Source organism: Xenia sp. Carnegie-2017, unplaced genomic scaffold (assembly GCF_021976095.1).
Source record: "Xenia sp. Carnegie-2017 unplaced genomic scaffold, XeniaSp_v1 HiC_scaffold_13, whole genome shotgun sequence".
NCBI lineage: Eukaryota > Metazoa > Cnidaria > Anthozoa > Malacalcyonacea > Xeniidae > Xenia > Xenia sp. Carnegie-2017.
Window position 1 is genome coordinate 2,001,718 of NW_025813436.1, and position 27,326 is coordinate 2,029,043.

General features: G+C 35.4%; 2 protein-coding genes across 6 annotated transcripts; one reads left to right on the forward strand and one right to left on the reverse strand.

Moving 5' to 3' along the window:
• Window positions 1-842: 842 nt before the first annotated feature.
• LOC124458959 (DNA-directed RNA polymerase III subunit RPC3-like) lies at window positions 843-17,028 on the reverse strand. 5 transcript variants are annotated; one of them, XM_047008568.1, is made up of 16 exons: window positions 16,874-17,028; window positions 15,278-15,695; window positions 14,228-14,264; window positions 10,895-10,919; window positions 10,739-10,798; window positions 7,716-7,751; window positions 7,357-7,449; window positions 6,771-6,848; window positions 6,313-6,364; window positions 5,710-5,837; window positions 4,989-5,039; window positions 4,070-4,153; window positions 3,582-3,683; window positions 3,352-3,401; window positions 2,073-2,228; window positions 843-1,284 (listed from the first exon to the last, which is right to left on the reverse strand). In XM_047008568.1, exons 1-16 carry the CDS (start codon window positions 17,018-17,020, stop codon window positions 1,215-1,217), a joined length of 1,587 nt encoding a protein of 528 aa, XP_046864524.1. In that variant the 5' UTR covers window positions 17,021-17,028; the 3' UTR covers window positions 843-1,214. The 5 variants fall into 5 exon arrangements, with proteins under 5 accessions (XP_046864524.1, XP_046864525.1, XP_046864526.1 ...); XM_047008569.1 differs by lacking the exon at window positions 4,989-5,039; XM_047008571.1 differs by lacking the exon at window positions 843-1,284 and having other exon boundaries at window positions 2,170-2,228; window positions 3,348-3,401.
• Window positions 17,029-20,268: 3,240 nt separating this feature from the next.
• LOC124455699 (cytochrome P450 2U1-like) lies at window positions 20,269-26,690 on the forward strand. The gene is made up of 4 exons (XM_047006340.1): window positions 20,269-20,378; window positions 24,587-25,549; window positions 25,593-26,072; window positions 26,584-26,690. Exons 2-4 carry the CDS (start codon window positions 25,119-25,121, stop codon window positions 26,609-26,611), a joined length of 939 nt encoding a protein of 312 aa, XP_046862296.1. The 5' UTR covers window positions 20,269-20,378; window positions 24,587-25,118; the 3' UTR covers window positions 26,612-26,690.
• Window positions 26,691-27,326: the final 636 nt, after the last annotated feature.

A 27,326-nucleotide genomic window follows, 5' to 3' on the forward strand; every position in this document is an offset into this window, starting at 1 on the left:
TCACCTTTGTGTTCCTTTATGTCTACTTTTATGTCTATCTTTATGTCTACTTTATGTCTCACCTTTGTGCCTATCTATGTCTACCTTTGTGTCACCTTTATGTCACCTTTATGTCTATCTTTATGTCTACCTTTATGTCTACTTTATGTCTACCTTTATGTCTCACCTTTATGTCCACCTTTATGTCACCTTTATGTCTGCTTTATGTCTACCTTTATGTCACCTTTATGTCTACCTTTATGTCTCTTTATGTCTACCTTTATGTCTACCTTTATGTCCACCTTTGTCTACCTTTTGTCTCTTACCTTTGTCTATCTTTATGTCTACCTTTGTGTCTACCTTTATGTCTACCTTTATGTCTATCTTTATGTCTACCTTTGTGTCTACGTTTATGTCTACCTTTATGTCTATCTTTATGTCTACTTTTATGTCTACCTTTGTGCCTATCTTTATGTCTACCTTTGTGTCTACCTTTATGTCTACCTTTATGTCTACCTTTACGTCTACTTTTATGTTTACCTTTGTGTCTATCTTTACGTTTACCTTTGTGTCTACCTTTATGTTTACCTTTATGTCTATCTTTATGTCTACCTTTATGTCTACCTTTATGTCTACTTTTATGTCTATCCTTATGTCTACATTTATGTCTACCTTTATGTCTACCTTAATGTCAACCATTGTGTCTACCTATATGTCTATCTTTGTGTCTACATTATTTTCTTACTTTCTGTTTAACTTTATGCCTACCTTTATGTCAACCTTTGTGTCTACTTTTATGTCTACATTTGTGTATAAAACTGACAATTAAAAACAACAGACATGTAATCACCATTTCAAAATGATTGGGAATTTTTCGCTCAAAGCAATTGTGTAATTTTTATTTTGTTAGTATTACAACTTTATTAAAAAACAGGAACACTGTTTTACGATTATCAGACATGTTTTGTTTTCAACGTCGCCTATTACATAAGCCGATTGAAATTTAAACAAAACATAATGAAGAATTTCATCTGATTTTCTTTTGTCTTCAATGTTTTTGGCGTATGTAAAATATGAGATATGAAATGGGCCCTACGTTAATATTATTATAGAGGGACGATTTAAATTCCCTTTTACAAACGGTTAAAGATCACACTAGCAGATCAAAGAAATTTTATGACAATCAATAGATCGTTCAGCGGAAGACGTTGTCACGGAATTCAGCCACCTTGATATCACGTCAAAATAACAAATTGTGAAAATACAAAAAGAGTTTCTGTAACCTGCATTTCGCCATGATCGCATCTAAACATAAAATAATTATAGTAGTAAACACACGAAGCGTTATTTTCACAACAGTTATGGGGAATTGAATTCCATTCTATAAAAAAAAATTCAATGAGGGCTGCTGGCTTTAACAAAAACTTTTGCGACAAATCAAACTTCCATCATGAAGGTCAATTTTTCTAACATGTAAATCTCTGCGCGCCATGTCTTGTTTGATTTCAATAATGTATCTATTGAATTTTTAGTAATTCGGCAAAAATAAAAAACAAGCAGGGGGGGACAGCTTTTAAAAGTACAAAAAGTGAAGGAACGTTATGTGATCCAATCTGAGTGGATGGCATGTAAAGCCTCAGCATATTGTTCTGAGTCAAACAAAATTTACTTAGTAATTATTTACAACATAATTTACTAACTCAAAGATGCAGTAACCATCACTCCTAGATTTAGGGGTCATTTTATTCCCTTTTCTCATAACCTGTAGCTGAAAAGGTAGCAAAAAAAACCACCTATATTTTTTTCTCAGTCTCTTGAAGTCAAAAATCACTGGGAATTCAATCTCATACACAAAAAACCCATATCGGATTGAAAAGTTGATATTAAAGCATGTGTTGCATGAATTAGTATGCTCTTGCAATTTTGCATAAAATTTATGCAGCCTCAGGCCTTTTGTTGCACCTCCCCCTTTTCTGATAATCTCCAAGTTAAAATGAAGCAAAAAATAATATATCAAGATTGGAGTTTTATCACAAGACAGACAGTTATAATACGCAATACTTGGACGTATAACAAGCTTAACTTAGACTTACTTTTTAACGATATTCTCAAGTCGCACTAATCTTTCCTTCTCGTAGTCAGTCATCATTTCTCTGATGTCTTTCACAGCCTGCGAATCCTCGTCAAAACCCTGACTCTGTAACGATGATATCGTTCCTTCCAATCTTTCCGATTTTTCCAACAATCGCCTGAGGAGAGTTTATTTTGAGTGTATTTTAGAACTTTGCACAACACGACAAAGAGTGAATGAAAATGCGTAGTTTGTAATTTATGGATTTATGCATTTCAAGGGCATTCATGAGGTGAAACGAAAAAGTATTAGCTAAAAGCTTGAATTTTACATCAAAATCAAGACATCGCAGTAATAACACCAGAGTACCTACATCAAAACGAGTTTGAACACCGGAAGTAAAACTGCTCAGCGTTCGCCATTTTTGTTCCAAAAGCCAGCAAATAAAGAGCATTAAAGGTGGAAAGACCAACTTTCGGTTATATTTTCTCATTTATGAATAGACAGCGATCACCGTCTTTGGAATTCAGTTGTTTATAGATGTCATAATAATAGAAAAGCATGTATTTAACGCAGTGGATGTAATTAACACGCTTTTAATACGTTTTGCCACAAGGAGCGCGTGGATTTCTATTGTTCATTGCTTTGATTTGCACTATAAAACGCAACATGAAATCATTGTAAAAATTTTTATATTTTATTTCCTATCTAAAAGATGGTCATAATTTTCACTTTTGGAACAAAATGGCGTCTAGATACTCATGTGTCCCTTCTACCCAATCACCATGATTATAATGCGAAATGCAGAAAACAATACAAATACAAACAATACAACTCTTGTAGTGGGAAGAAGCCTTAAAAGAAACAACACTTCACCATTGATTCGTGTGTCTATCTTGGATCGCGCATGGAAACAAGCAGATGGAATTTTTCATACTATACAAGGGATGGATTTCTGGAGTGTGTGGGGAGATGCACAACCCCATAGACTTGGTTAGAAGGGATGAAAAAAGGATACAAACTTCCATACAAAATATTAACATACCAAACAATTAAGCTAAAACAAAAGCCAAACTATTCATTTTCCATAGTCCAGGGTCAAACCCTCAAAAACTCTAACATGTGATTGACATAACGAAACGAACGGCAAACACCAAAATGCAATACAAACTACATTACGACCGAACGGCATCTTGTAAAAACTAAACTACAAAACTATCCCCCACATACACACATACAAAATCATCCCGGATATATTCCTGTAGTATATAAATTAATTAAGAAATATAATTAATACCTACGTTTCCTGCTTACTTTCCTCACACTGACGTATCTTAATGTTCGCTAAAATCTAAAGGAAAAACACTAAGAATGACAAGAAATCATCATTAACCTCACGAAATTTTAGGCCAAGAATGAACCTTCGAAAAAAAGATAAACGTATTGTATAATGGGCACTTATTTCCCAGTGCATATAATTCAAAAGTAGTCATTCCCCGGGATCCCAGACGTAAATAATAATTCACATTACCGTATAAATTTTATCCAATAACATTCGACAAACTTGCGGCACATTAACACCAAATAAATACAGCGTTCTTGAAGGAGCGTAGTCAGCACTGCGAGGAACCTCCTGTGGAAAAAAAAACTTATAACTACACATCATCGACCAATCCTCCACATATAATACAGTGTTCTTAAAGAGACATGCTCAATACTGCGAGGAATCTCCTATGAAAAAAAAACTTATAACTACACATCCTCAACCAATCCTCCAAATATGTATAATACACTGTACTTAAAGGGGCATAGTCACTATTGCAGTGGACCACCTGTGAAATTATACCAACACATCCTTAATTGTCTTTCAAGTTCTCAACACCCATACTTATTTTTTTAGCAATTCTATCCTCTTTTGTAGTATATTCCATGCATCCCCATCTAAGGAAAAAAACTGGTCTTGCCCAAGCATAAGTTCAACCACAAATGTTTCTGCTAATCGCACAAAACGCGACAAACCAATAAATTGACGAAATTTTCCTCCACCAACTTGTACACAAGCTCTTTAGCTTCTTTCGATGGAATCATACAAAAATCCTCGATCTATAAAGTTGTTCATAGATCTTCATTGATAAATGCTCACGAAGAAGAGCATGGTACTTAATTCCGTAAATAGTTTAAACCGGAAGTATCATTATACACGTTTGCAGATGTAAGTCATCGAAGTTAGGGCCTGTTTATATGGAGCCGAGTTACCCGGCTGAGCGAGTTACTCGCCTAGCCGGGTTTGACAAAGTGATCTGTTTATATGGCACCGGGTAACTCGGCTAGCACTTCTGTTTATTAATCTAAAATGAAGTTTAGGCGAGTTACTCGCCTAGCCGGGTTTGACAAAGTGATCTGTTTATATGGCACCGGGTAACTCGGCTAGCACTTCCGTTTATTAGTCTTAAATGAAGTTTTGCTATGCTAACTTCGAGTTAAGGCGCGAGATTTTAAAAAGCCTCACAGTTTCGCAGCAAAAATGGAATGGGTGAACATAAAATTGAAAATTATGACATATGTATGTTTTTGTATTATAATACTGCAAGTACAAGGCTTAGTACGCATGGGTACCAACAGAGCCAATTTTCTCGTCTCGCCGAGTTTCCCGGCAAATGCGTTTATATGGAAAAATTCATCCCGCCTAGCCGGGTAACTCGCTTACACAAACCGAGTTACCCGGCAAGGCGAGTTACTCGGATGTGTCATATAACGATTCACCGGGAAATGCATTCATTTTATATAAGGGCTGAGTTACCCGGCTTGGCGAGTAACTCGCTCAGCCGGGTAACTCGGCTCCATATAAACAGGCCCTTAGACGAGTTGCGAGAAAGACTGTTGATGTTGGTGTACACTGACAATTTGATATTCTGAGTCAAGTCAAGTGAAAAGTTACCGGATTTTTGTCTGTTTTGTACGTCAATACACAATAGCCAATAAAACACCTCTAAATAAAAAACCATGACGTATGAACCAGACTACAAATATAGCGAACCTGACATAATGTTCACACTTGACTGTGAAGACGTCTACCACTAAGAATGTCGAAACGCCAGTCAATACAAACACCAATTGTACCATATACAGGACTGCACTTACCTTAACGATCTACGTCTACAAACAGGTAAATGAGTGTAATGAACAGTTTTAGATGGTTATTTTCACTCAAACCTTTGTAATTTAAACTAATTTATAACAAAAACTATTATACAAAATAATTAAAAAGAAAGTTTCAAACATCCGCGACCAAAATATTTTTGAGGCATAATTACAGAATATCATACCTTAAGGACTGGCAACAACAATCAAACTACGTTATGATTAGGAATAAAGTTAGGGCTGGGGCCAGGCTTGCAGATAATGTTGTTATGTGACATGGTATTCGATAATTTCTCAAGTTTTTAAGTTAAAACCATCAGTTAGCAAGGTAAAAAGGAAGAGATAACAAAACTTAGTAAAATCAAAACTTTTATAAGAGTATATGTTACAGAATTCAAGGTGTTCATAGTCGCACTGTACTTGAAAAAATGTTATAAAAGTTTGTTTATCGGAAAACTGAGAAAGAAAAAAAAAACATTTGAAAATTAATCTTCTAACTTTAATTTCGAGAAATTCACCTGTTGCTGCTCTAAATATCCCTTCATTCTTAGACAGTTGAAGATTCGAAACGACTTTGCTCCTAAATTCTCTTTAATAATGGACTCGATGCAGGCAAGAGAGAGAGCGTGTAGTATATTTTTTATGTCTTCGTATTAAGGACACGGTCAAGGAGAGAAAACACAAAACGCTGGTAACTAGTGACGAATCAAGCCCCAAGTTTGGTCGTGCTGTGTAAATACTTTGGTGTTCACTAACTATAAAAATAACAAACTTCTACAGAAATAAAACACACAGGATGAAGACTTGCAGGCTCGTTACGCCACTGTATAAAACACATGAACAATTCTCAATTCTGACTGTAATTTTTGAAAACGATATAAAATCATAAGTTGGCCATAGTTTAATTGATTTTTATGCGCATCAGGACTACGTAAAAAGCTTATTTTCAAATGTTCATTAAAAAGACTGTACCCAATTCGTATTATTGACAATTTCCAAACGCTATGCTCAAATATTTTAAACAAATCGTCAAATCAACAGCACTTCCCCGTTTTAGAAATAAATAAATGAATTTCACAAACTACATATTTCTGACAGAAAAAAAGACCAGAAAAGGATACTGATAGCATACAATCCTCCGGAACTGTCGGATTGCTTTGTCACAAAACCTCCCTGAAACAGAGCAATTTGATTGGTCGTAGGTTCTCAAATGTGAATAAAATAGGCACTCCCATAATGTCAGCAAATTACTGATCATATTATTGGTCATAATATAGATTGGATTCCGGTGGCTACCTAGTAGATGTCGCCGTGACATGTTAAACATTTTTTATTAAATTCTTTAACTTGGGAGACATTTTTGCACGTGTGCTTCGCTAAAAACAAATCACAACTCCTCTGGCTCAATTGCTTATTGATGTTGATATTTCGAATAGAAATTGAAATTCCTCCAGCACACTCTCTAGCTATAATTAGGAAGGGTGCCTACCTGTCGACACTGTCAGTAAATGAATCCCTGTATTAATCCCTACACCTAAAACAATCTCACTGGTACAAAAATACAAATCGGACATCCTACCTTTTCTTGTTCGAGGATACTAAGCCAACTTAGAAGATCACCTTCGCTCATTTCTTGATGTGATAAATTCTCGGCTATCTGCAAATTCAAGGATTGGAAATGCTTCAATATCAAGCAATTTTTTTCTATATCGGCCATCAGCCATATTTAGACACCTCAAACATGATAGAAAATTTGTTATTTTCTAATTCAAACTTTTACAAACTTTTAACACTGTAATGACATTTCTCATAAAGATTTCTTGTCCGCAGTTTCTCTTTTAAGACAGATTGCAGAGACGCTTCCTCTATTTTGTTTTGATTTTAGAAACTGTCGTTTTTTTGCATCATTAACGAATGAAACCAAACAGTTTCATGTATTTGTAAATAGTACAGCAAAGTGTAAAATTTAGGAAAATTGATGAAATAACTGTAACATTGGATGAAAATTTTAGCAAGTTAAAGAAATAAAAATGTTTCTAATTAAAATACTTTGCATTCGCTACACGACAAATCACTCAAAAATCTCCGAAAGATGTCCCATCACAGTTTCAAAAGTTCTTTCGATTGAGAGAAGCAGACAAATTCCGCGTCACTTAAATACATACTTCGTAGAAACCGAGACGTTTCGTTTTATCAGAAAAACATGACCTGTCCACATTGGTCATTTTGCACATCACGTCCATAACTTTCGAGGCAATCTCAAATGACAAAACGTAGAAAAATTCCCATTGTAGAAAACAGAAAAATATAGAGAAAGGAAGAGAAAATGCATGAGTTAGTCGAATAGCAACTATTTTAGATTCACAGCTACCATAATCTTTTACAAGCTAGAATTCGCTCTCAGACTCCATAAATTATGATATATTTTAATATACATTATGTATTATGTAATGGAACATCGTTGCAGTCATGAGTAAGAGTTCATCTCTTGGTAAGTGCGATTACAGTATATTGTGACACAAACCTCGTCTATACAGTTTCTCGTACCATCGACAATTATCTGTAAAAAATCAACTTTCAAAATTAATAAATCAAACGCCATGCATATAACGACTCCAATATAAATTAATGGTTCTAATTTTCTTTATTAATACAAGATTATGGTAATTGTCTTTTTGTATAGTGTAATATAACAATTTTCACAATAAACACATTTCTCAGTTACGAGGTAAGTTTGAGCCAGGCTGCTCATGGTCTTCAAAGGATGGGGTGCCCCCCTAAATCTAAGAACATAAACCTTTTTTAAAGAATCGTTAACAGAACACAATATTTATTAGTTTTTAATTTGTATATAGAAATTAGAGTTTTTCAAAATACTATCAGGAACAGGAATTTCATTTGCACAAAGATAAACCTATATTTTTATCTTTATTTTCATAAATACCACCGTTCATGGTGCCCTTTGCAAGTTGATTGTTTGAGTGCCCGTGGGTCTGCCCACCAAAATTTCATAGAAAAGAAATAGTAATTTCCAGGGGCGGATCTAGAGTATGTCAAATCCGTCGCGCGACTGATGTTTAAAATTCAAAAATTACCAATTCATAATAATTAAAAATTCATTAATTATTCTAAATTTCTTATCGCATTTACTTCGTGATAAAAATCCAGCTTTATTTATTATTGAAAACTAATGATAAATGCAAAGAATATCTCGTCGGTAATCAGATACGTTGAATTTTAATTGCCTGGAATAACCGACTGATAAGCGGGGTGGCTTGACTGGTTCGACGGATAAAGGAGTCTATGAACGCCAAAAACGCTTATTTTATTGGTCAATGGCCAGATCAGTGGACAGTCTGGAATGGTCTCGACTGATAATAGGGGTGGCCGGACGTATAAGGGAGTCCAATTGCTATCTTACAATTGGTTTATTTGAATTTTTGTTTTATTGTGATTGGTTTGACGGATTTCGACTGATAGTCAACTGAACTAACATAGTCAAGCTCACTGTCTGAATTGAATATTTGATCGTTTCATAATAATTTTTATAAGCATGATAGAAACTAAACTACAATCAGATGGAATTTATGGAAATCTTTTACAAATTGATATATTGACATGAATGCTGCTTTCCAAACTGTGAATTTTTTCAAGAGGGTGAAAAATTTATGGATAAATTGTAAATGCTTGGCAAAGACGATCGTGCGAGCGACATTTCAGTCATTGATGTTCAAAAGAAAGCCAACATTGTTTTGAGTTTTATCTGCAGAAATTCACATCCAAAATCGTAAGTAAAGGACAAGTGAAGTGTATGCATGAATGTTATATATCAAAGTCAATTTAAGCAAGTGTGTTTATGTCAATATAGCGTATGGTAAGCAGATTGATGCTTCTAAAATTGTTGTTGACGAAGGACTCTTTAGTGCTTGGGGAATCGTTACTGTTATATGGCAGCGAAATCCTACATTCCTGCAAATATATTTCAATGGACAAAAAATCTGTAGCCATAAGGCGCCATACTATTATTTACTTTATCATAAACAAATGTTTGGGGCTTTTCAGTTTATGATCATTGATCATTCAATCATTGGACAGTTATACTTCATATTGTTTTAGATTTGAGAAAACTAACATTGATTACATGAGAAGCTGTTTACTATAACCTGTGATTTTGAGTCTTATGATCCATGAAGCTTTTTATTTTGACAATTTGACTGGAATGGTATTAAACCTGAGTATTTCACATTCATGAAATGTTGTCCCATGTCACATATTGTCCCCTTTTCTAACTGAACACCTCATGTAGAGATGTAAAGGTGTGTTAATCTACGGCTCATACCAGATTGTTTGCCATAAATTCCAAAGGGCTATTGATGTATGAATAGCATTTTCTATAAAGTAAAAATGTCTTCCAATGTATGCAGATAAACCTTGAAATTTGGCAAAACAGCAAAGTATTTTTCATGATCACTAGGTAATTTTTCAGATGATCATTATAATTTCTAAACTAAGTTATTTCAGATTTACATTTAAACGAGCTTTGATCATATGAAAAGATATTTATCATAACCAGTAAGCATGACACATGAACCAATTTTAACATTCATGTAATTATATAATTAAAGACATGTTGGTTACATTCTGTTTGTATTTGCAAATACAATGCTACTAGTGATTGCTATATAGCACACCTTGCATATACTTACAGGAGATAATAGTCTAGTGAAATGCCTAATAAACATTTATGGCATTAAGCTGTCCTTAACTGCAAATTTTCACTCTGATAATTTTTGCTTAATCTTCGGCAGGAAAAAATTTTGAGTTTTTTCTCAAAAGGTGAATTTGCTGGCAGTGATGTGGAGATGGGTAAAACAATAAACTTGCATGGTTTGAAGTCTGAGCTTTTCCATATCTATGAACTGTCACTTGTAGTACCAAATTTCTAACTTAACTCATTACATAGAGGTTTGAATGGGGGTATCTAGAAGGGTCTATGCCTGACAACTTGGTAGAAATTTTTAAAGACTATATCTGTTTTTGAATAGCATTATTGTAAAATAAATTTTACGTTCCTAGACATGCTAATGATTCATATATTTGGCATGATAACGAGGCTAGATATTTGGCAAAACATTCAAGTATTGTTCACTTCATTTTTTTTTTCAAAAAACGAAAGCAAAAATGTGTTGTTTTTACGCAAAAACGATGCCCACAAAATACATTTTGTGTTGCTCTAAAACGCTGAAAACGGCATTTTCAAGTCTCTGAAATTCAAAATTTCTCAGGGGAGAATGCCTCAGTTTCCCCCCAGGTGCGGAACGCCTCCGACGTTTTATGACTGATGTTTGAAAAATCCTAGATCCGCCCCTGGTAATTTCAACTGAATTACCATTTTGAGAAGATTTAAACCACGTTCAATTAATTTTCCCATACATTTCATGACACTAAAAACAAAGACTGGCGCATTTTCAAACGAAAAACAATCTTTGTGGAAAAAAGGGACTTCATGAAATTCATGTTTACTGAGGCGCAAAAATTTCATCTTACCTCATCGACCAGGTGGACGTTGAACTGTTGAATATTAACTTGCCAAAAGATGTCAGAGTCCTGTTTTTGAAGACGGATAAGTCTGAGCAATTCCACTCCATTGAAAGGCAATTATCGATTTTTTATTATAACATCAAATGAAGTATCTTACACTACCTGAAAATCGATCGAAATTTTGTCGCTAAAAAGGAAACGGTAAAAGATTTACTTGATTTTTATGATGAAGGAAAAATAAAATGTGGAGAAGGGAGACAGTTGTAGGTATTAAATTGAGAGTGATACTCGTGTGATTGTTGAAAAGGGATGCATCAATTAAGGTTAAGTGGTTAGGTATCAAAACCAATAAAAAGCGTTCTTTCACTTGCACCACCGGCTTCCGAAGTTTCAAAGTGTTTGTGACACGAAATTTTATCACAGATTTGTTTGATTGTATTGGGTAGAACATATAAAAACGACTTTATAACCTCTTTAGTACAACTGACTTTGGTACTTTTTTTCTGGAGATATTTAACTTTTTTCTTTAGGCAAATAACATCGTTATGACATCCCACATCATAACGACATTTTAAAGAACGTGAATTTTTGACATTAGGTTTTATAAATAAATACAACAGTGTAATAAATACAACAATGAATACTATGTAAATGAGTATCTGCAAAGATGACAAAGTAAGACATACTAATGCTTAGAGTCAAAAGAACCAATTTTTCATAGTACTTAATAAGCAATTTGATGTCATAATGATGTCATTTGCATAATAAAGAGCTGCTGCATATCTTCAAAGAGAAATAAAAACACACTTCTACTAAAGAATTTGTTAAGTCATTTTATATGGCCTATACCGTGCAATAAAAAGCAATTTGTCGAAATTTTTGTCATAAACACTTTAAGATATAACTATGTCAACATTCATTGTTGCAAAAGTTGAAATTTGTGAAAAGATAAAGTTGTTCCATAGATTAAAAGGTGTCAAAAGTCGACAATAAAGACAGCTAAAACGGCGGAAATTTTGTTTATTTTAATCAGAATTGGTGAATTGAATTTTGTGGTAAAAGACTTTGAAGTAAGGCAGAATGCTTTTGGTCATAAAAACACAATAGAATGAAATCGATGTTAAGGCCCGTTTCCACATAAGAAAATTTTCCACGGAAAGTATAATTTTCCAGGTTGCGCATGCGTTAAGTAATGCGAGAGATGCGATCAAATTTTCAGTGGAAAAATATTTAATATTTTCAAGTCGAAATTTTACAACTTTGTGTATTTAGTCCTGTGCAGGACATAGATGTTAAAAACAATTAGCATAAAGTAATACAAAATGGTTTGAAAAGTATTTGTTGTTTACAAGTTTATTTCTCATACAAAAGTGGCAAATTCCCCGTTAGTTGTTTTCTCAGCAAATATTCGTCTTACCACATACTTTTCCTGTATTTATTTTGTTTGTCTAACCTTGTGTAGTAGCGGTTTCTCAACAGTAATAGAAGTAGTATACGTCTATTTAAGGCCGCTATATTTCCAATTTCCACATTGGCATGAATGGAAAATGGAAATCATTGCTGGGAGAAAAGATATCGCGGAAATTTTTCATTCCACGGGAGATTTTCGTATATGGAAACGAGCCTTAACAAATTCACTCGGCGTTTGCTGAGTTTAGGAAATATTTTATCTTGAATGAGCACGTTTAAGAGCTACCCAGACAATTAAAAATTACTGCTCGTACATTGCATTAGCCACTTTTTAAGTTTATCTATGTTTATTGTCCGACAAAATGAGATAAGGAATTTAATGGCACAACTTAATGATGTTATCAGAATGAAAAAGCTGAACGACCATACAATAACCACAAATAATTTTATATATTCATTCGATGTTGTGATTGGTCAATAAGGTAACCAATAACACGGCCTGATTGACCACTAAGATAACCACAAATAACCATATTCGTTCATTAGATGAAGTAATTGGCCATTAAGATAAGCAAAATTAATCACATGCTAAAAGCAACCGCATGGAAGTCTAAATCGTAAGCAAAACATGACGACTATCGATCGGCCTAGCGATCTGTATTTTACACTTGTAAAAACTTATTAGTAAATGAACGTGACTGCATATCATTAAATGGCGTGTGTAATTCTCAGGTATGTTGCAGAAATTCACAAGGCCCATCTCAACTACAACAAGTTCACATTCGAAAAAACTTTTCACAGAAAAATAATTTTCACATCTTAAACACGTTGTATGAGTGACATCCACGAATGGCACAGTCCAAGGAAGATTATTAGGAGCTTTAGCAAAGACTACGATTTACGTCGTTTTGATGCAAAAACATTGTTGCGACAACAAAAACACGAAGCCGTCACCAATCTGAGTACGATATTTTGTAAAAAATTCGTAGTCGCGACTACGATGTCTTTTTAAGCAAAGAAAGTAGGTATATTTCTTCATTCTGTAAGAAATTAGTTTACAGTACTATTTTCGAGCATCCAGGCTTTAATTTAGAACCTTTTTAGCGCAGATGTACATTAAAAGGAAAATATGACCTGCAAAACTTTCATGTATTTCGTACGCAAAGTGAAAGGTAAACAAACAATAAAGTAGTACAAATATATCGTACATAAAATTTAAAATAGTGAAGATTTTTCAGTCTAAAGAGTCCTATATTTTTGCAAAACCAGTATCACCGATTTGTTGATATCGTTATTGACAAATAAAGCCGTAGCTACTTCGCAAACGTCGGTGGTTTTCACAATAAAAAGGTTCGTTCTGTTGTTTACAGCTAAAAAAAAAATTTGACGAAGCGACAGCGACAACAAACTTCCTCGTGCCATTCCCTTACACGGTCAAATTTCGTACTCGTTGTCGTAGTCGTACTCTTGCTAAAGCTTCCTATTATTGGTTAAAGGCAGGGGCGTAGCGCTACATTTTGAGCCGGGGTTGCAGAGCGCAAATTTTATCTACAAAAACGAGGTACTTCTAACGAATTTGGTAAAATAATAAATTCAGCTGCCAGTGTAACATCATGCCTAATGAAGTGATTCGCGCCAGTCACTTGTTTTTTCGAACATTTGTGACATACCCCATTTACAAAATGAATGAACCTATTTTTATAGTTACAAAACGTCTATCAAGCGTTCACTCGGGCTACTCAAAACAATGTTGGGTCAAACAAATACATTTGCGTATTATAATAGTTAAACAACACAACGAAATTCACGGTAATACCATATCCTAGGTGGCAATATATTATGTAAGCAAATCATGCTTCATTGTACACGTCATTAGTGACTCTCACGCGTGAAACGATACAAGAAAGATTTTGATTGGTTAAAGGATTTCGTGTCAGTCACGCGTGATTTGTGTAATCTCGCGACATAACCGCAGGACAAGACAGAAACACTAAATTATGGTTGAAGAATTAATTTTTTGTTGCATGAGTGAAAATTCTTTACATTTTGTTCAAACACAATTCATTTTGAGCAACCAACACTTACTTGTTAAAGGAAGCCTTTCTTCTATGTGATGCCGACACTAAATAATAAATAATGACAATCCATGAGTACACACGCTTAAAAAATAACCTTGAACTGTTTAAATCGCCACCCTCAGGAAGGGGGGGGATTATTGATAATTGAGGTAGTCCATGTTCACATATGTATGTTCTACTTTCTACAGTCCTCTCTATGTTTTTCTATAGAAACTTATTGTGATTACGGATTACACAATATGAATATATCCTGGAGTTTCAAAATTACCTCCCCCCCCGAAAGTTACCGCAAAACAAAGGACCTTACGAAACTAAGCGCCACCACAGAATAATGATTATACAGAATGGTCACACAGGATTGCGATACGTCCTCACATCGGCCATTATTCCAGCCAGTTGATTAAGGTTGGTCCATTGACCTATAATACATGGATCACTTCCTGTAATAGAAAAGCCAAAAAAATGTTTTGAAGCCAAATTTCACACCCAGACACGCGAGATTACAACTAAACACGCGTGTCTGGGTGCAATCTCGCGTGTCTGGGGGTAAAATTTGGCTTCAATTATTTGCTTCAGGTAGCGTTCCATGTATTTTAGTTCAATGGGTTTGTCACTGGTTTCCAACCATTAAAATTACATGATGTCAATGAACTGGAGACTTCACTTTTGACTTAAGATATGACTTTGGATCATTGTTAAGGGTGGGAACAAGTGAAAAACCCTAAATATCTGATATGCAGGGCACAATAAGTGCGAGGACAAAAACATCAAAAGTTCCGACACAAGTGAACGTTCGGTATAATAATTATTCTGTGGCGCAGCCCATCCCCTAAAGTAACCGCCCCTTGAGGTCACGAATACAAAAGTAGGTTTAGGACTACTTTTGACACTCTAAAGTATTGAAATGTCAACTATCAATCTTCCAACACAAACACCCCCCTGGATATCTGGTAATCCCAACACACTTTATTCATTATCAACAAAATATTTTTGAGGAAGTTTTTCTACAAAAATGTCAGCAACAAAATATCACAAGAAATAGTCACCAGTAACATACCTGTGGGTGTGTATGCTCTCGGCAACTGATATTTTTCACTCTCATTTGGAGGAGCCTTGCTGGGATCAATGCTTTCTAGAGTTGAATGTTGAAGCAAATGCATGCTAGCCATGTTGGCGAACTGTTCAGAAACCTGATATTCGTTTATGGCAACTGATGCTTCAGCCTGAGGATCATGTAACCGTTGTGTAACACGAGTAACAACTGATGTCATTGTCATCCAACCATGTAACAGAAGTTGCTCGACAATCAGCTCTGCCACATCACCAAATAACATTTTTGCCTTTTGTATAAATCGTGGATAATACATGATGGCAAAAATGTTTGAAAGTTGTCCAGTGTATGTGATGAAACCTCTTTGATTCTTTTGACATTTCACCAAATTATGTTGAATTAACTGGCAAAGAGCTTTTCTGATCTGATTGAGGAAAAATTATAACATTGTACAGCTGCATATAGAGTTTACTGCAATTGCTAAATTATTAACAAACACGAAAATAAATTCAACTAATTCAATTTAATGTATAAATGCAAATATTTTGAGCTTTATATCATTAGGCAAGTTATTTTACACATCATTAATGTTAGAAATAACCATTTGTCATTAATGACTTCAATGACTACTCTGGAAACGGAGGTGTACATTATGTGAGTGACATCGCAGCTTTTGTGAAATATGTATAGAAATTTGATCCATAAACAAATAAAGAGCAAAGAAAGTTGTTCCACCTATAATATTAAGCTTAATAATAAAATAAAGATCAGCTCTGCCACATCAAAATCAGCTCTGTCACATCACCAGATAACATTTTTGCCTTTTGTATGAATCGTGGATAATACATGATGGCAAAAATATTTGAAAGTTGTCCAGTGTAAGCTATACATAAGTCAGTCCTTAAACATAGGGCACCTTCCAGTTTTTTGAGGTGTATGCACTCCTGTCTGTAAAATATGTGTTTTTCACAACAATTATTTTTTACAAAGGCATTGCAGGTATTTATGAGTGTGGATAGGTAAGTCTATGAATAAGGAGCTTTGTAATACTCAGTATTGGTCAGCCATATTCTATAAAACAGGTTTTATTTTTGTTTTTACTAAATAGTTCACAACAATGACATGTGTTAAATTTTCATGATAACTGATAATTTAATATTATCAAGAGATGGAGGTGTGAAATGTTTCATATACATTTGGAGTTCAAGAAAGGTGCCAATTTCCCTGCAAATTATTATCAATAAACCAAACTATTAAACGACTGTAATTTGTGCATAATGGCCGGTAATTTCGATAAAAGTCTGGCATGGTGCGGCGAAATCTACAAAAATCAGCACGGAACTCTAAACCAAACTGAAGCAATCTTCTCCACTCCCCATCCACAGTCCACACCGAGGTAAGGGCACGGGGCAAAACTGTCCTCTAGACCATCCCATTATTCATCAAAGAATTCGTGTGCCCAGTTGATATATAACGATGATTTCCACACCAGCACAAAAATAATTTTACTGAGCATACAGAACGTCTTTTCAAAAACAACATATTTCCCAGTGTGTTGGTCCGTAATTACAAAATTTAGTTCAAGATATAAACGGCACTTACCTTATTTTTTGAAAATCCCGTATCCAGTGCAATACTTGATAGAGTTGTAAATCCTTTATTCAAAATATTCTTGCCAATTCTCGCTACTATATCGCCACAATGTTGCTCCAATATCAAAGATGCCAACAGAATTTGTTTGGCCGACATCTTGCCGACTCATTTCATATAATATTACATAAAGTAATGTCCTTGCGCCAAAGGGGAAATTGCAGGAACCCCGAACCAAAGGACATGGATACCACCACCTAGCCACCATTGGCGGGTCTAGGGTATGTCAAATCAGTCACGGGACTGATGTTTATAGTTCAAAAATTATTTATCAAATTTAATGATTACAATTTTTTGTGATCATTAAATTCCCGTTCTGTAATAGTTTAGATTTCATAGTCACAATTCTGTTTTATACATGAAAACTTATATAAATACGACCTCAGTAAAGAGATCAGTAGATTTTAACATATATGATATTGACCATATATTCCATTGGTCAATAGCCAGATCAGTGGACGACCTGGAATAATCTCGACAGATAAGAGGGGTGGACGGACCGATAAGGAGTCCAATTGTCGTGTAACTGGTTCGTTTAAATTTTGTATTACTATGTTTGGTTTGACCGATTTCGACTGACAAGCAACTGAACTAGCATAGTCAAGCTCACTCAGTGCTGCCACTCGTAGGGGAAATCCCCATACAGTAGGAGGATAGTGGTTTGTAGTGGTAGGGAAAACCTACGGGGAAAACTGTAAAATGTAGGGGGATTGTAGGGAGAAAAGAAAATTGTTTAAAAACGAGACTCATTTTTGCCCAAAATACTCTTTTCTTCCTGTGCTCTCACCATTTAGCAAGTGATTGTAACAGAATCTTTCTTTTGCACAATTTGTGACCATATATGGCGATAGAAGATCAGCAACTTAGCATAAACTCAGTGCGTCATTTGCACCACTTGAATATCGTTACTTCCTACGCCAAATTCTAACTTTGTCGTCTAGATGTTCTTAGTTTTCAATGAATCTTTTTTGTATGCATTTTTTTAAAAACAGACTAAAAAATTCAATGGTCTGACCCGACGTAGGTATGTAAGAGAGGGATATGTTATATGTTTGTAAATGATGATCGTCCAGGTTAATAAAGTCCTGAGAAGGACTGTTTTTGATGTTGTTGACTGACGTTTCGACAACCTTAGCGGTAGTCATCTTCAGAGTCAAATGAGGAGTAAACGTCAGGTTAGCCGTATTTGTTGTCTGGTTCTTACGTCATTGTATTGTGTGTACAGGAAATGTGCAGGAAATGTGCATTGTCATTGTGGATTAGTGTGAAGTGAAATATTTTATTTTTAGTTGTGATGTGTGACCAACTTTCTAATGTAAGCCGTTGTCTATAGTCAGTACTGTAAGTGATGCATTTTGCCGAGTCCCAGTCAATGTTGTGCTTTGTGATTCGGTGATGTTCGGCAATGTGATTAGTTTTGTCTTGTTTCTTAGTAGCTCGTTTGTGCTCAGTAAGTCTTATGTTTAAGTTCTTGCCAGTTTCCCCGATATAGGAGGCGTGACAGTCGGAGCAGTTTATTTTGTAAACTGCACCTTGTCGTTCGTTGGGTTGTTCTTTGTCCTTTATGTTCGTTAGTACTTGTCGTAATGTTGTGATTGGTTTATGTGCGACACGTATGTTGTATAGTCGTAAGATACGCGAGATAGTCTCAGACGTACCTTTGATGTAAGGTATCGTTGCTGTTGTCACTGAGTTGTTCGTTTCGTTGGGTTCGTTGGGTTTGTAAGTGTTGCGTTTGATAAAGTCAGATTTGTAGTTGTTTTGTCAAAACACGTTTGAGATAGTTGTTTTCGTTTTGTAGAGCGTCCGGTGAATCACATATGATTTGTGCACGTCTTGTTAATGTTCTGATTGTGGTGGCTTTGTGTGATGTAGGGTTGTAAGATGATTGGTCTAGTAGTCGGTCAGTATGTGTTGGCTTGCGATAAACTGTTGCTCCTAGTTTTGATTGTCATGTTTTACCAAACAGTCGAGAAAAGGAAGAGTTCCGTTTTCTTCGACATCTTTGTAAATTGTATGTGGCTGTTCTGTTTGTTGATGTGAGTATGGAAGTCATCAATCTCGTCTGCATGTAGTGCTGTGATTGTGTCATCTACGTAGCGAAACCAAAAAGGTAGTGCATGTTTGTAAGTCATGAGTGCCCGTTCCTCTATAGATTGCATTACAATTTCAGCAACTACAACAGAAACGGGCGAGCCCATTGCTGTCCCATGTAATTGTTTGTAGTGTGTTCCTTTGTATTGGAAGTAAGTCGAGGTGAGGCAGAGCTCTAGTAACTCCATAATGTCTTCTGTCGGTAATGGCAGTACGTCCGTGGTGTTTGTAATGAGGGTTTTTGTACAAGTAAGTGCCAGATTAAGTGGAATACTGGTGAACAGTGATTTTACATCAAAAGACACTAGTATATAGTTGTCTGGTATTTGTATAGTGCACAGTTTTTTAATGAATGTTTCAGTGGATTGTAGCTTGTGTTTTGATTTGTTTGTAAGTGGTTGCAGTATGTTAGTCAAGTACTTTGAAAGTTCGTAAGTAGGCGAACCACAGAATGATACAATTGGTCGCATGGGTATTTGTGGTTTGTGAAGTTTTGGTAGTCCGTATAGTCTGGGTGGTCGTGGTACTGAACATCTGAGTCGATAGTAAATACGTTCAGATATAATGTTAGATTTTCTCATAGAGAAGATCTTGCTGTTAAGTTTGCGTACTAGTGATGGTGTTGGGTCTCGTTTGAGTCGTTCGTACGTTTGTCTGTCGTTAACAAGTGCGTCCATTTTGTTAAAGTAATCATTCCTGTCCATGACTACAGTCACGCGTCCTTTGTCTGCTGGTAAAATGACGATGTTGTTGTCGTGTTTTAGTCGTTTGAGTGCTTGTTGTTCGTCTTTTGTCAAGTTGTTGTCACGTATAGAGGACGATTGTAAAGTGGAGGCTATCCTGCTTCTGATCTCGTCTTTTGTTGTCTCTGACAAGTCTCTTTGATAACAAGTCTCTCTGACAAGTCTCCAGACAACAAATACGGCTAACCTGACGTTTACTCCTCATTTGACTCTGAAGATGACTACCGCTAAGGTTGTCGAAACGTCAGTCAACAACATCAAAAACAGTCCTTCTCAGGACTTTATTAACCTGGACGATCATCATTTACAAACATATAACGATACTCCCGGGTTCAAACCATTTACTTTAGAGGGATATGTTGTTGTGTAAGGGAAAAGTAGGGGGAAACAAAGAAAATCATGGTAGCGGGAGGTAGGGGGAAAATAAAGTTTGGTAGGTGAAATGTGCATACACACAGTGACAGCACTGGTCACGCACGCGCAGTGGAAAAATACGCCATAATTTTGGCAGAGTGGGCCTTGACGTGGCAGAGTCGTAGAGATTGTAATTTTATTTCCTTTGCGTAATTGCTTCAAAGCTATATTGTCTAAGACTTTGGTGCATTAACAACATTAAAACGGTGAGTGAATCTATTCAGGTAAAAAATTTTGGTTCATTAATATTAAATTATCTTGATATTCTTGATGCAACTTTTGCCAGAATGAGCAGTTTAACATGAGCAGTTTTCATGAGTCATTATGCTCTTAATGTAAACTAGACTTTACAGCATTTGCCGTTCATTAAAAGTGAAAGGAAACAGGCGAGTTCTATATTTAATAAAGCGTTTCTAATTTCATTAACAACAATCAAATGCCAATTGAGCAAAAGATAAGTTGAATAAAACAGCCATTGTTCGTAATTCATGCACATGACACGTAATTCATACTGTGTTTTTTATTTTCAAATGAGCGATACAAACAAAAATAGCAAGTAACGCGATACGAAGGTCAATAAGAAAAATACAAATGCCATATAGATAACATATATTTAATTTAGCATTAAGCCCGCCGCACACTGGTGAACTTGCCGCGCGTACTTGTTATTCGTGACAAGTGTGATCGACAAAAGTTCCTAGTGTGCGCGGAAGTTTAGAACAACATTTGTTATTCGTGGCAGATGAGTCAAATATCAAACGCGTTTGCAGGTCAGAGCACTGCACCACTGATCTGATAATAGACTGGATATAGCTTCTATGGGTAGCAAAAGTGAAGCCTAATTATATATGCAAAATACACTTCCGGGTACCACAAGAAATACAAATTACTATAGAAATGTATGGCGGATAACGTTTACATACAAGGATTTTCGAATATTTAAGGCATTTCGTGACATTTTACTAATCTCAAACATCTGTCATGAATAAAACAAGTTATGTTAATCAATTTGACATCAAAATGATACCAATATCTGCAAATATCGGCGCTCGTGTTCAATTGAAAATTGCGCGTGCAAGAATCAATTTGTTCATCGTTGCAAAGGCAAGATAATTCACAGCTCATTTTCCAAGTTCAGATGCAGTTATGATCTAGAATGAGTTTCGATGCTTTTCGTTTGTACCTTCTTTATCATTCTTTATTATCTAGACATTGTTTTATGTTACTTTTGCCGTGGCTTCATTAGCTGGGTACTGTTGTTGTAGGAACAAGACAAATTTACTAAGCTTTCTTCCTCTCTTTCTTATTTTCATTTCTGTTTTTATTTTATAAAATAATACAATCACCACACCTTGCTGTAGCATTTGTATACAGCCATGAGTAAGTATGGTTGTTATTGACAAAAGTATCCAACATTTTTATCAATTGCAGTCTATACCGTAGCATCAGGAATTGTATTCCCATGTGGTAAACTGCCATCTGAAGTTAAAAGCACCTTTCTGTTTTATTGCATACTTGAATAACAATAGCTGTTGGTTTGAATCAAAGTACTCATGTCTTTTAAAGGCAGAAAAGCAGATTCACTTTAGTAATTTTTTCAACCAACAGCATAACAAGTAGGGCAGGTAGTTTTCTTTGGCAGCATCTGCCTATAAAATTAGCCATGTATGGTATTGCAATCACTTTAAATTCAGAAACAATGGAAAAGCTGTGTGCACTACTATAATCTTGCTAATCATTACAGTATATATTTTGTCTACAAACAGAAGTTATTTGTTTCAAACCAACAGCTATTGTTATATCAACATGAAACAAGGCAGGATGGTGTTTTCAGCTTCTGATGGTAGTTTATTACATGGAAATACAATTTCTGTTGCTGAATCTTTGTATACAATGCAATTGATGCACATGTTATGTCAATAAAAACTATACTCACTCATTCATGAAGGCCATGTCCAAATGTATTAGCAAAGCGTGGTGATTAAATTATATCTGTAAAATAAAAACAGAAATGAAAATAAGAATAAAGAGAGGAAGAAAGCTTAGTAAATTTGTCTTTTTCCTATAACAAGAGTACCCAGCTAATGAAGTCACGGCAAAAGTAACATAAAACAATGTCTAGATAATAAAGAATGATAAAAGAAAGGTACTAAACGAATTTTTTAAGCATAGAAACTCATTCTAGGTCATAACTGCCTCTGAACTTGGAAAATGAGCTGTGAATTATCTTGCCTTTGCAACGATGGGCCAAATTCGATTCTTGCACGCGCAATTTTCAATTGAACACGAACGCCGATATTTTGCAGATATTGGTATCATTTTGATGTTAAATTGATTAACATAACTTGTTTTATCCATTACAGATGTTTGAGATTAGTAAAATGTCACGAAATGCCTTAAATATTCGAAAATCCTTGTATGTAAACGTTATCCGCCATACATTTCTATAGTAATTTGTATTTCTTGTGGTACCCGGAAGTGAATTTTGCATATATAATTAGGCTTCACTTTTGCTACCTATAGAAGCTATATCCAGTCTATTATCAGATCAGTGCACTGCACCGGCACCGCAGAGGTCATGCTCAGAGCACTGCATGCTCAGAACGCATGCTCAGAGTGCATGCTCAGAGGTCATGCTCAGAGCACTGCACCGGTACCGCAGAGGTCATGGGTTCGAATCCCGTTGAGTCACCTGATTTTTTCAGGTTCCTGAGACGATTGCTTAAATTATCCAGCAAAGTGCGGAGATCATATCTTCATTTAATTTCAAACACCGCACTGCATAAAACATTCATACGACATTCCTTTCACGAGAAAACATGAGCCCAACAATATTGACCTGCTCACCACTGTGTGTGTGACTTCATAGCTCAGTTGGTCAGAGCACTGCACCGGCACCGCTGAGGTCATGTGTTCGAATCCCGTTGAGTCACCTGATTTTTTCACGTTCCTGAGACGATTGCTTAAATTGTCCAGCAAAGTGCGAAGATCTTATCTTCATTTAAATTAAAAACATTCTTTCATAACTATCAAAGCCCAGCAAAGTGCTTTTATAATTAAAAGAGCCAGTTAATGCATAAAAAGAAATATTTATTTAGAAGCGTAACGTCTCGACTCTTAAGACATCATCAGACAATATTGAATTACAAGTATAGAGGGATATATATATTATAGCTATTTACATAATATTAAATTACATGGTGGGATGAAAATGTGACAGTAAATATGGGATAAGATGGTATGACGTGGGATAAGTAGAAACACGAAAGAAACAAAAAAAAAACACAAACAATCATAAAGTTACAGACATGAGGACGGACGAAATTATATTAAAGCAACTGAAGGACAGTGGAGTTTCCTTGGGCGTTAAGAGATGGTTTCATTTTGTTGATTTAATTTAATATTATGTAAATAGCTATTATATATATATATCCCTCGATACTTGTATTTTAATACTGTCGGATGATGTCTTGAGAGTCAAGACGAAACGTTACGATTCTAATTAAATATTTCTTTTTATGCATTAAATGGCTCTTTTAAAAGCACTTTGCTGGGCTTTGATATTTATATTAAGAATTAGCATTAGTTGATGAAATTCAAAATTGGAGCGTATTGAGTAAGGGCAAGCCTTTAGTATGATTCGCACGTTGCTTGAATATACCTAAATTCTTTTGGGTACAAAAACTCAAGCGGGTTAAGATGGTTTCGATTGACACATCAGAGAGCGTTTCTACGGAGCGTATCGAATTGTGTTGTTAAGCAGTCGTGTCTACCACGATGTCTGTCCACAGAAATCTTCCAGGGTGAATAATGGTCTGTTTATATGGGCCAGACTAAACAGACGTTGCGTTCAACCACACGAAAACTAGACGCTAAATGCAGAAAACGAACCTTCAGTTAAATTCATCGCGCTAATGATTGTTCACTATGTGCAATTGTTGTTTTTATCGCTCATTTCAAAATGAATAAACGGCATGAATTAGATCGCTATTTTTTTGAACATCCTTTTTGGTCATTTCGTATTCGATTGTTGCTATATTGAAAGTGGAAATGCACTATTAAATATACAACACGTCTTATTAAATATTTATTTTCTCTTAATGTTGGGCAAATGCTTTACTAGCTACACAAACCATGCAATTTTTCATAATAATCAAATCAAAATCAAAACGAGAATCAAAATAAAATAAATAATTGTTCTCCAATAATTCTTGGTTTTCATGTGTGTCTCAAGGAATAGCCAACAAAGAGAGGGCATCCACTATGAGAACCAACAATAGGTGGATTAAATATTACGCTACAATATAGGGTGCTAAATGCAGCATAAAATTTTATCAATGTGTTTGTGTTTATACAAAATATTAGGTTTAAAGTTACGTGCCGTGTTTTCTCTCATCAAAACATTTTATGATAGATTACCCAGAATTTCAAATCATGATTCTGGAGTTGACAACAACGTTCTTGTTAGTTTGGATAACTTGGTATTTAATAACGACATACTTGGAAAGAAGATTAATGCCACCTGGGCCGTTTCCATTGCCAGTCATTGGTAATATGTTACAACAGGATGTCAAGTCAGGAAAACCATTTCATAAACTTTCTAAGACGTACGGTGATATAATGACATTACAATTACACACAAAGTGTGTATTTGTGAACACTGCATCACTTGCCAGAAAGGCAAAGATTGAGTATAATAACGATGTTGTAAGCAGAGAACAAGATATTCCTTTATGTAAAGTACTGGGACCAAATGATGTTGTCTTTGCTGAATATGGAACAGCATTCATGTTCAGAAAAAGAGTATTTAATTCAGCAATGCACGTGTTTGGAGCAGGTATCAAGGCAGCACAAGAGGACTTCATGCAGTAACATGTACTTTGGAGCAAATAAAAACATTGAAAGATCAACCATTCTCTCCCCAAGAAATTATTGGATCAGCTATAATGGTTCAATTGAGGCAATGGCTCACTGCCGAGAAAGTTTCTTTGGATGATCCAGTAATAATGAATCTCCTCGAGTTTAGTGATCTCGTTGCAAGAAAGATTCCGTCAATTTATTTAACTTACTGCATGATACCGTTTCACTCCTATCTGCCAACAAAGCTTTCCAAATTTGTTAAACGAGGTCAAAATATAAAATTCTCGATACTTTCACCAGTTTTAAAATCCCATTTAGAAACTTACACACCTGGTACTATCCGCGATATGGCTGATAGTTTTATTGAAGCATACAAAAAGGAAGCGGCCAAAGAAAATAAAAAAGATATTGGATCCATTGAAGATATCAAAGCTTTGATGATAGACGTCGCTTTTGCCGGTTCGGACACAACCTCTTCCTCACTATCATGGTTCATATTGTACATGACTTTATACCCTGAAACTTCACAAAAATTCATGAAGAAATTGTTCATGCACTAGGAAGGACAAATTGCCGAGAATGGATGACGCCGACAACATGCCTTATCTTCAAGCCACCATTTGTGAAGTATTACGCAAGACCTCTCCAGTGTCAAGGGCAATTACAGTGACAATAAACGATGTAACACTTGCAGGATATTATATTCCAAAAGGAACTACTCTCATGGTCAATATACCAGAGGTTCACTTGGATGAGCGAGAATGGCGGGAACCACATAAATTCAAGCCAGAGCGTTTCTTAGACGAAAATGGGAAATTTGTTGGATGGACAAAGTATCCTGCATTTATGCCGTTTGGTTTAGGTCGAAGAGAATGCGCCGGAATATCGTTTGCAAAGATCATGTTATTTACGTTTACTGCAGCATTATTGCAACAGCTCAAGTTTGAGCTTCCTGAAGGAGCGGAAAGACCTGCAGAAGATGGACCACATTTGGGAATTGTAAATGGTCCGGAGAATTTCTATGTTATCACAAGAAAAAGGTTTTAAGCTATTATTGTAACTTATTTGAGCTATTTTTCAATGTTATACAACAATCGTATAATTTCCATGGACGGATTTTCAGGAGGTTGCAGAGGGTGCTATACCCTTAAAACATCAGATTTCATCCCCTAAATAAATTGTTCACGTCTCTAAGAAACATTTTGACGCCTTCTATTTTCAGCAACATAAACAGTAGTTCATTTTTACTGAGATTCTCTGGGCAATGTTTCAGCTATGTACACTACCTTTGGTGTCCATACTTCCAGATTGCCACTAAAATCTAGATCCTAACTTTGTCTTGCATCAATTTCTTACCAGCTCACCCTTCTAAAATTATTAGCACTACCCCTGTAAAGATATGAAAATCCGTCCATGATAATTTCTTATATAATTTTCAGAATAATTGTCATAATGAGCATATATGTAAGAGAAGACTAGACAAGGACGTTTATATTTCCACGACGACTGATTTTGTATCATAATATTGTAATAATCATTTTTATTTTATAGAAGAGCGTGCAAGGACTGTGTTGAATAGAAATAAATTAACAGAAACGATTTGTATACAAGAGCGATCTGAAATCATACATGTAAATGAATAAAATATAGGAGAAGTATTCCACTTGCTTAAGTGTGAAATCTGAACTCTTCTTAACCGCATAGACATAGCCACTGGAACAAAACCTAAAAACACTTGAACTTGAGCATCTCTAAAATATTTTATCTCAAAATGTTTAGAAAAAACAGCTCTTCAAAATACCTCATCTGTGTTTGTGCACAACTAACCCGAAAACATAAGCATTTAAAACATAGTGATATTAAAGCAATATAAGTAAAACATTCATCGAGGACCCACAAACAATGACTTAAAGAAAACGTCTGTTCAATGCATGGCATATAGTACAGAACGCCACAATGACATGCGCAACACATCTTTCTCAAATCGGATCACAAACCACCCATGGGAACACAGGAAAACCAAACAATTAATTCCTGAATATCAAAAAGCAACAAAGGCTTCATTGTAGTGGCACTACCATTTATTCCTTGTTCTGTGATAGAAGTCAAACGAAAGAATGTTTTATGCAGTGCGGTGTTTGAAATTAAATGTAGATATGATCTTTTATCCACAAAATCTTGGGAATTTCTAAAATAGTCAGTGTCAACACTGGTCTAAAAGCTAAAAGCACGTGTAAATAGTAATTTCCTCATTCTGATGAAGGCTCGAAGCAACGAGTCGAAAGCTCAATAAA

Coding starts and splice junctions, on each gene's coding strand:
- LOC124455699 (XM_047006340.1), top strand. CDS start 25,119: ATGGTTCAATTGAGGCAATGGCTCACTGCCGAGAAAGTTTCTTTGGAT. Junction 25,550..25,592: donor TTGTACATGACTTTATACCC/TGAAACTTCACA, acceptor TTCATGCACTAG/GAAGGACAAATTGCCGAGAA. Junction 26,073..26,583: donor TATGTTATCACAAGAAAAAG/GTTTTAAGCTAT, acceptor TTTATTTTATAG/AAGAGCGTGCAAGGACTGTG.
- LOC124458959 (XM_047008568.1), bottom strand. CDS start 17,020: ATGTCGGCCAAACAAATTCTGTTGGCATCTTTGATATTGGAGCAACAT. Junction 7,450..7,715: donor CGAGAAACTGTATAGACGAG/GTTTGTGTCACA, acceptor TTGTCATTTGAG/ATTGCCTCGAAAGTTATGGA. Junction 1,285..2,072: donor CTTGAGAATATCGTTAAAAA/GTAAGTCTAAGT, acceptor TTTTATGTTTAG/ATGCGATCATGGCGAAATGC.